General features: G+C 39.1%; 1 protein-coding gene and 1 pseudogene across 2 annotated transcripts in view; both read left to right on the top strand.

Annotated features, from left to right (window-relative positions):
• Positions 1–768, top strand: part of LOC116700339 (tubulin beta-4B chain-like) — a 3,364-nt pseudogene extending 2,596 nt beyond the window's left edge.
• A 2,271-nt stretch (positions 769–3,039) lies between these two features.
• Positions 3,040–8,674, top strand: part of dennd1c (DENN domain containing 1C) — an 11,301-nt gene continuing 5,666 nt past the window's right edge. Inside the window, exons 1-9 of one of the 2 annotated variants that reach the window (XM_032533426.1) lie at positions 3,040–3,230; positions 4,153–4,217; positions 5,249–5,292; positions 5,815–5,864; positions 5,953–6,072; positions 6,183–6,252; positions 6,354–6,434; positions 6,529–6,594; positions 7,507–7,560. In XM_032533426.1, coding sequence (XP_032389317.1) covers positions 3,214–3,230; positions 4,153–4,217; positions 5,249–5,292; positions 5,815–5,864; positions 5,953–6,072; positions 6,183–6,252; positions 6,354–6,434; positions 6,529–6,594; positions 7,507–7,560 — 567 coding nt within the window. In that variant the 5' untranslated portion in view covers positions 3,040–3,213. The remainder of the gene's footprint in view (positions 3,231–4,152; positions 4,218–5,248; positions 5,293–5,814; positions 5,865–5,952; positions 6,073–6,182; positions 6,253–6,353; positions 6,435–6,528; positions 6,595–7,506; positions 7,561–8,674) is intronic. The other variant, XM_032533435.1, reaches the window with a different exon arrangement.

Genomic DNA, 8,674 nt, shown 5'->3' with positions numbered 1-8,674 from the left:
GAGGTGGACGAGCAGATGCTGAACGTGCAGAACAAGAACAGCAGTTACTTCGTGGAGTGGATCCCCAATAACGTCAAGACGGCTGTGTGTGACATCCCACCCCGTGGGCTCAAGATGGCCGCCACTTTCATCGGTAACAGCACGGCCATCCAGGAGCTGTTCAAGCGCATCTCTGAGCAGTTTACTGCCATGTTCCGCCGCAAGGCCTTCCTCCACTGGTACACCGGCGAGGGCATGGATGAGATGGAATTCACAGAGGCGGAGAGCAACATGAACGACTTAGTGTCTGAGTACCAGCAGTACCAGGATGCCACGGCTGAGGAGGGAGAGTTTGAGGAGGAGGGAGAAGAGGAGGTGGCCTAAGGCTAAAATCATTTCTCAACTGCACTGGTTATAACTGTATCCAACCATCCATCCACTTATTACTCTCCCACTCAGCTCTTTTTATCTGACTTTTGTTTAACAGTACTCTCATTTCCCTGTTCTCTTATTCTCGTAATGCCTCTCCTTTTTCTTCCTTCCTTCCTTCCCTTTCCTCCAGCCAGAGTTTGATTCACAAAATGAAACTGACTCTCCTGTCTCAGTGCTCATATAGAGGTTGCTAACACAGGTGTGCTTTTGGTCTTTTGTCAGTAGCTTTCTTGTTTATGCTCATTTATCACTATCATTTCAGTACCTGGGCCAAGTATTCAATTAAACCGCTGAAATCATGCGCATTTCAACACTTGTCTAATTTGTAATTGATTGAAATAAATTTGTTGGAAAATATCCCTTTGTGTGTTTGATGTTCTTCTGTGTGATACATTAAGTTTCATGCATACATTAAAGACCAAACAGATTATCAAAAACCTTTTAATGAAGCACAATTTGGTTTCCAGGTTTACGTGAGATGTCACAGTCTGAAGGCAAACCAAAATGGAGACCTGAATGGTCTGTCTACAGATTAGGCAGTTATGCTTGAACGCCACTAGGAGACAGTAATGAGACCTGAGTTTAGTGCCTCTCTGAGCAGGATGTGGATGCTGTGTTTGCTCTTTTTCACTATGAAACCTGCAACACCACGTCATAATGTCCTCTTTTATTAAAAAAAAGAGGATTTTGAAAGCAATGAAAAGATTCTCAACATCAGTAGAATACAAAATAATGAATGTCAAGACCCTTTGTCTTATGAAAAATTATATCAAAAGTGTATTGATGAAGGGAATTTTTTTCAATGCAAATCTCATTGAGGTCACAAAACAGAAGTGGTATTTCTACTAATAAGTACTTTAGCTGCTCATGCAGATACACACGATTTGTGTTTTGTAACTGAAAGCTAGCAAGCTTTTGACTTGTTGGCTGCTACTTTTTTTAAATAAATGAGAAGATCTAGTCTTAGTGTTAAAACAGGAAAAAACAAACATACAGTTGTGTTCAGAATAATAGCAGTGTGTTTAGAAAAAGTGAATAATGCTCAAAATCCTTAGAATAGCTTTAATTCTATAGTATCAATGCATTTGGAACACTGCATATTCAGTTCCAAATCAAAATATGACCAAAATTGATCAGGTTTGTTTTATACCATTACAGAAAGGGAAGAAAAAGGAATATTAGGCTGTTAAAAAAAATAGCAGTATTTGCCTTTTTCTTTACAAACTCAAACATTTACTGATGAACTGAAAAACGTCTCAAGGGTTTGCTTTACTTTGAATCACTGCACTTCTATTTAGTTGCACAACCATTATTTCTGAAGAACTGCTTCACATCTATATTGCATGGAGTCAACCACCTTCTGGCACCTGTGAACAGGTATTCCAGCCCAGGACTAAACTAAATTCCACAATTCCTCTACATTACTTGGTTTTGCCTCAGAAACAGCATTTTTGATGTAATTCCACAAGTGCTCTGTGGGATTGAGGTCCGGGGATTGGGCTCGCCACTCCATAACATCAATCTTGTTCATCTGGAACCAAGACTTTAGACCGCTTACTGGTGTGTTTTAGGTCATTGTCTTGTTGAAAGACCAATTTCAAAAGGTATTTCCTCTTCAGCATAAGGCAACATGACCTTTTATTTTGATGTATTGAAACTGATCCATGATCCCTGGTATGTCATAAATAGGCCTAACACTACAGTATGAGAAACATCCCCATAACATGACTTTTGCACCACCATGATTCACTGTCTTCACAGTGTACTGTGGCTTGAATTCAGTGCATGGGGGTGGTCGGACAAACAGTCTCCGGCCCCTAGAACCAAATTTCAACCAATTCAGTACGTGTCTTTTTTTCAGCAATGCTTTGTGGGGGGCTTCTAGCCAATAGCTTTGCTTCACATAGCCTTCTTCTGATAGTAACAGTACTCACAGGTAACTTTAAGTCTTCTTTGATTTTCCTGGAGCTGATCATGTGTTGAGCCTTTGCCATTTTGGCTATTCTTCGATCTATTCAAATAGTAGTTGACCGTTTTTTTCCCACGTTGTTCAGGCTTTGGATGCCATTTCAGGGCAATTGAAATTATTTTGGCTGAGCAGCTTATAATTTTCTGCACTTCTTTATAAGTTTTACCCTCTCCAATCAACTTTTTAATCAAAGTCCGCTGATCCTCAGAACAATGTTTACAACCCATTTTGCTGAGTATTTCAGTGTGAAATGCACTATTACCAGCATGCACAACATTTGCTCCCTTCCTTCCTTAAATATTTCCCATAATTGACACCTGTTTCTTTACAGAATCAATCACCTCACTAATTGAACACAACACTGCAATTAATTTGAACATGCTCCTTTCAATTACACAGAATGAGCAGCATGTATGTCATGACTGTTGGGTCTGTTAGCGTATGACTCTACAACACTTACTAATAAATTATTGGCAATGTAGAAATATCACTTCTACCAAAAAATATGATTTATAAGGTTAGTGATGTTGGACCACTATTATTTTGAACACAACTGTATATTGGAACTCTAAGAGAATTGAATATGAATGCTGAGATCTAAGAGAGGTGGTCTTATAGCAGACGTCACACTGTACGTATGTGTACAGATACTCACATAGATCAGGAAGTGTTCTGTCACTCCGATTGCGCTGATAGTGCAGACTGCTGCTACCGCTGATGTCTGCCTCCATTTGCACCACTGCTACATCAGAGTAATGACTATCATCTTATACACCTGCTGAAGATCTCTGCCCTCCTGGACAAACACATGGACACAGACACATCCAGACAACATGGGCTCCAGAATGAAGTGAGTTAATCATGTCACTTTTGATCAACTTCCATCATCACTCTTCCTGTCACTCTGTTCTTGTGGTTTTTATTACTTCCTCTCACAACTGCACAGGAAGTTTCCTGCAGCAAGTCTGTTGCCCTTTATGTGTTGCCATACACTTCATGATCAACCTGAACTTCTTCAGAACAGAGCAGAATGTTCATCTGTGTTTGTTGCGTATGAACAACTCTTGAATACTTTAATCACACTTAACCAGAGGTGGAGAAACATATATTTTAATTAAATAAAAGTATCAGTAATAAAGTTTAGAAATACTCTTGTACAACTAAAAGCACTGCGTTTAAAGTTTACTCAAACTGATCACGTGAACACATTAATACATCAATACTTATCTTAACATTTTAGAATATACGTCTATTGTTCTGAAATGGGTCATTCTGCATAATCCGCACTTTTTAAAACTACTTCATATATTGCTGGCTAGTTTAATGTATAATAACATCAGGTAATAGTTGACTTATATTTTGTATTAATAATTTCAATTTGCAAAGTAACTAGAAATTAAGTTAACAAATAAATGTGGTGAAATACAAAGTGCAATATTTACCTCTGAGATGTATTTAAGTAGAAAGTAACATTAAATGGAAATACTCAAGTAAGTACTCCAAAATTGTACAAGTACAGTACTTGAGTAAATGTAGTTATTAACAGTCCACCAATGCAATTACCTCTCTCTATCCCAGTTTACCTTTGTCCTTATCAGCACCTCTGGTTCATAACATCCTGATAGTTTGTAGGTTTGGGGAAATTAATTTGAGTAATATGTAAATGTTGGGCAAATTTACTGCATGTCTAAGCATTAATGAGGACATGTTTTGGAGGATTAAACAGTGAATGTATAATCTCACATCAGTGCTGTGAATCTCTTTCCTGTCAGAGAAAACCCAGAGCGGACCTTCTACTGGTTCTTTGAAGCAACCTGCCCCGTAGCCAGAGACAAAGGTGAGTCCTCTGGCTTCATATTCACTTGCACACCTGCCAATGTAGTATTTGAAATTACTATGATTCCCAGCTTGTGTTTCAGCCTAGAGTACTTGAAGTGTGCTGTCTGTTGGAGAACCATTTTGATGTGCAGAGTGATTTGTCAGCAACAGAGAAGTTGATTCAAATTGTTCCTCAAATTTATCCTGTGACTCTATTCATCTTCTTCTTATCATTTTCACTGCACCAATCTGACTGTTGTCTGCCATCTGAAAATCGCTTCAAACTTAAAAAAGCAACACTAATTTTTGTGTTGTCTATAAAAACAAATACAAGATGATGAGACTCAAATATGTTTCTGCTGCAAGCTGAGTTGCTCATACTTCCTGTCATGTGATCAGAAAAACCACACAGCCGGTCTAGTCACACTCGAATCAGATGGGAGTGTGTTGTGGTATTTACTGAGCAGCTGGTTGTGGGCTGAAGGGGCAAAAAATTTCAAATACTTTTTGTTGACTTAAAGTCTTTATTTATTTTGCCCAATTTCAATAATTTGTTGCAACATTTTTTTTCACTCATTACTGCCTTAAAGCTTCAGTGCGTAACTTTTTGATATTAATGAAAGTTCGTTACATTCAAGTGATTGTTGATTGCCAAATAAGTTGCTACAAAGCTAATTAAGACCATCAGCTCCCAACAACTCTCTCAGTATTTCTCACTATGGCTATGTTCTGAAGATTGTGTCGTCCAGTGTCTTTTCAGAAACAGAAACTCAAGTGAAGATAATTACTTCTTCTGAAATGTCACGGTTTTTTAATCCTCTGTGTCCTCCTTGGTCACAAGCAAATGTGTGAAGGGGGTGTGTCACTTAAAGCTTGTACCATTGGAACTTGCCAACAGTTTTGTTTACATTACTTACAATTCCTCATGAGGGCAACAGAAACAACGCACTATAGCTTTAAAACCCTTTGCTTCTCTACATTGTAAATTAAGTTTTTTGGGGGTGTTAGCCATGATGTTTCTTCAGTCATTCATTCTTTTTCATGTTATAGATCCTGGTGTTCTGTTTCAATTTCCAGAGGACTTCAGCGATGAGGTAGTAACTCATGTCTCATGCTCATAGAAAGTATTTAATTGATTGGTGGATGTATCATTTTTTATTGAATTATCTTGGTTTTAGCCTTGATAGCAGTGTGACTTCAGGGATTGCAATGTTGGTTGGACTGTGGGTTGGTCAGTCCACCTCATTAGTTCAGATTGAAATGTCTCAATATTGTACATTATGCCCAGAAAGTTATAATGGTTGGAATCCACTTTTGTAGTAGTCTTGGCATAAAATGTTTTTACAAACATTCCGGGTCCTCAGAGGATGAATCCTGCTGACCTTGGTGAACCCCTGAGCTTTCATTTAGCTCTATCATGAGGTTTTGAGTGAAATATCTCAGCAACTATTCAATGGATTATCATGAAATTTGGTACTGACATTCATATCCCCCTCATGATTAATTGTATAAACTTTGGTGATCCAAGCAGTGCTGTGTACATACTCACAGAGTCTCTATCATGGCTGTAGACTGTTCACTTCCCATTTTACATACACAATTGTATCCCACTCCAGGAGTCTTGTCAAACATTGCCCAGGTTCTGCTTCCCATATGACATACAAAGGTGAGTATAAACTGTCTTCACTCTAGGTTGTATTTTTAGCCTGTCTGTTGTTCTATATATCCACCTTCCTCTACATTCATCTGTACAGAGCGAGGGAGGGAGTGGCTGTGCAGCACTTTACTTTTGTTTTGACTGACCTCGAGGGCTGCCAGCGGTTTGGCTTTTGTCGTCTCACCAATAACACACATACCTGCCTTTGCATACTCAGGTACATCTGTGTGATAGTGTGTGAATGTGTGTGAGAGGGCTATTCTCATGCCAAGTTGAACCATACATTTGACATTGTGATGAATACCATTTTATTCAATATGATTACAGTTATCTTCCATGGTTTGAAGTGTTTTACAAACTTCTTAACAACTTGGCTGATTGCCTCACGAAAGGACAGGTGAGTTTCCTTTCCATTGCTTGTGTCTGTTCTTCATGCTCTTCTATTAGTCTACTCAAGCTTGACTACCATTAACATAACGACCATCATCTTCTTAACAGACCAATGAGATGAAAGCGTTGCTAGCTGCACTCTACAAGCAGCCCTTACCACTGGCAGCTGGATCTGTCACTCTGCAAATGGTAAATATCGTACTATCAAAGGAGAACCGGGAGTCACACTTGACTTTGTGGCTGTTTTCTGTCAGTGGTTAGCACATTGTGTTTTTTTTCTGAGGGAGAGCAGCTATTGGTCAGCAAAGAGGTGTCCCATCCTGTTGGTCACCCAGAGGGACAAGAGGGGGTGAGTCCCACAGGGGTTCATGTGGTCTGGAATAACGGCTGAGCTGACACAGACTAACTCCTGCTGGAAAACTTTAGCTGTCTGCGCTTGATGGCTAAATCTGATGTGTGTCACTCACCTGTCTAATCAAATGTTTAAACCAAACTTAACATGATTTGCACTAACGTCTGCCATTCATTGTAACCTTTCGAGCTAGTAACTGTATGTATCCATAATCCATGAATAACCCATTATTGTCCAGACCCCAAAACAAATATTTTGTCTTAAGAGAAAGGCCTTGTGGCATTTTGTTTTAAGATTAATTCCAAAATAATAAATCCTCCACTCAAAAGAAACATGTTTTCATCTAAAACATTGCAATGCTAAAATTGAGAAATATGATTTAGGTATTAATTCACTTAATTTAAGTCATGATTGATTTGGCAACACAAGTGGTTTCCGTGGTAACAGCAACTGTGGTTTAATACTTAAGGTCCAAGGATTGTGGTTTGCATTAGCAGTAACTTAATACAGTTCTGATATAGTGTTTAATAGGAAAGGCAATTTGAATCCAGTGCAGGAATGGCAAACTCTGCCACTGACAATGACAACTTCTATTTTGAGAGATAAATACAGAATAAACATTTTGAATGGCTATTATATAAAAATGCCGCTATAAATACTAACAAAAATGGGGTTATATTAGATAAAAATCTTAAAGATTATGAATCTAAGTTTGTGTTACAGTAAGGAATTAGCTTATCTAACGTAACAGCTTTATCTAATCGACACAGAATTTTAGAAGGGAAACCTAAAGTCTGATCCTGTAACATTCATGTCAGCATGATGTTGAAGCCAGCTAAAAGCAAGAAAAACGTCCTTTATATTTAATCAGTTTTCTTGTTAATGTTTTGTTTCATTTGATTTTCCCAGGTTCCATACTTCATCGCTCCAGACCCCAGAAGTCTCCCTTCTATCCCTGAAAATGTGAGTACAGATGATTCAAATAAACTCAGGGTTAGTATTAGCCTGGAAATCCAGACCCAAATCCAAAAGATTAAGAGTAATGAAAGTCGCCCATCTTGAGGGGCGGCACCAAGCATGCATTTGAAAATCTCACTGCACGTAATTGGATAACACTAGGAACAAAACGACAACCCACGCGGTGAGGAATGCAGAGCCCCATATGCCGTCATCTGTTTAGCTCGCCTATGGCCCACCTATGTATATCAGATGTACTGATGTGATTTGCTCGGCTACAAGGGTACAGCTAATGAGCAGCATGACTCAGTGCCAGAGTAACTAGCTGAGCAAATTTTAATTGTGCTCTCTTGAGAACTCTAAATTTCCAGGCGGTCAAGTACATTCACAGAAGGCTTGTATCATGTGGATGCACCAACAGAATTGTTGTCATTACTTAGAACTCCTCCACGGGGGAGACCGGCACTTCATATTACAGCTTTAATTGAAAGAGATCCAAATTTATAGAGGCATATCAACTTTGGCGATCAGTACCACCTTCTGACAATAAAAAGGAAACACTATTGATAGAGCTGACTTGTTAGCCATCCATATCTCTTACAGTTTGATGGTTAATTTAATTTGTACTTTTTATTGATCTCCTGTGGGGTAATTACAATTTGCACTTTGAGGTCTGAAATACACACACATGCTCAGGACTTATTCTTGCACAAATGGAGAGATGTCAGAGTGAGTTGGCTGCCAGTGCTGGACTATAACCCTGGGCGGTTTGGTGCCTTGCCCAAAAGCACCTTGGCAGTGCCCAGGAGGTGAACTTACATCTCTCTAACTGGGATTTGAACAAGTGACTCTCTGGTTCCAAAACCCACTCCCTGCGGCCTGAGCTAGTGCCACCCCCAACCGCTGTTTGTATTTGACAGTCAAATACATGTCAAATACTACCGGTTTGACACCAATGATGCATGTGATGAGTATTGACTCTTCTTTCCATAAAAGGTCCCCTAACTGCAACAGGAAACACACTAGACACATTTAGAATGTACTGTGAAATGGTCTTTACAGGTGGAGTGTTGTGCACTTTGTCTATTTTAACGTGTGTGTGTGTGTGTGTGTGTGTGTG

The sequence above is a fragment of the Etheostoma spectabile genome, chromosome 2, assembly GCF_008692095.1.
Source record: "Etheostoma spectabile isolate EspeVRDwgs_2016 chromosome 2, UIUC_Espe_1.0, whole genome shotgun sequence".
Lineage (NCBI taxonomy): Eukaryota > Metazoa > Chordata > Actinopteri > Perciformes > Percidae > Etheostoma > Etheostoma spectabile.
The sequence above is the reverse complement of the archived record's forward strand: the minus strand, read 5'-3'. Positions and strand labels throughout refer to the sequence as shown.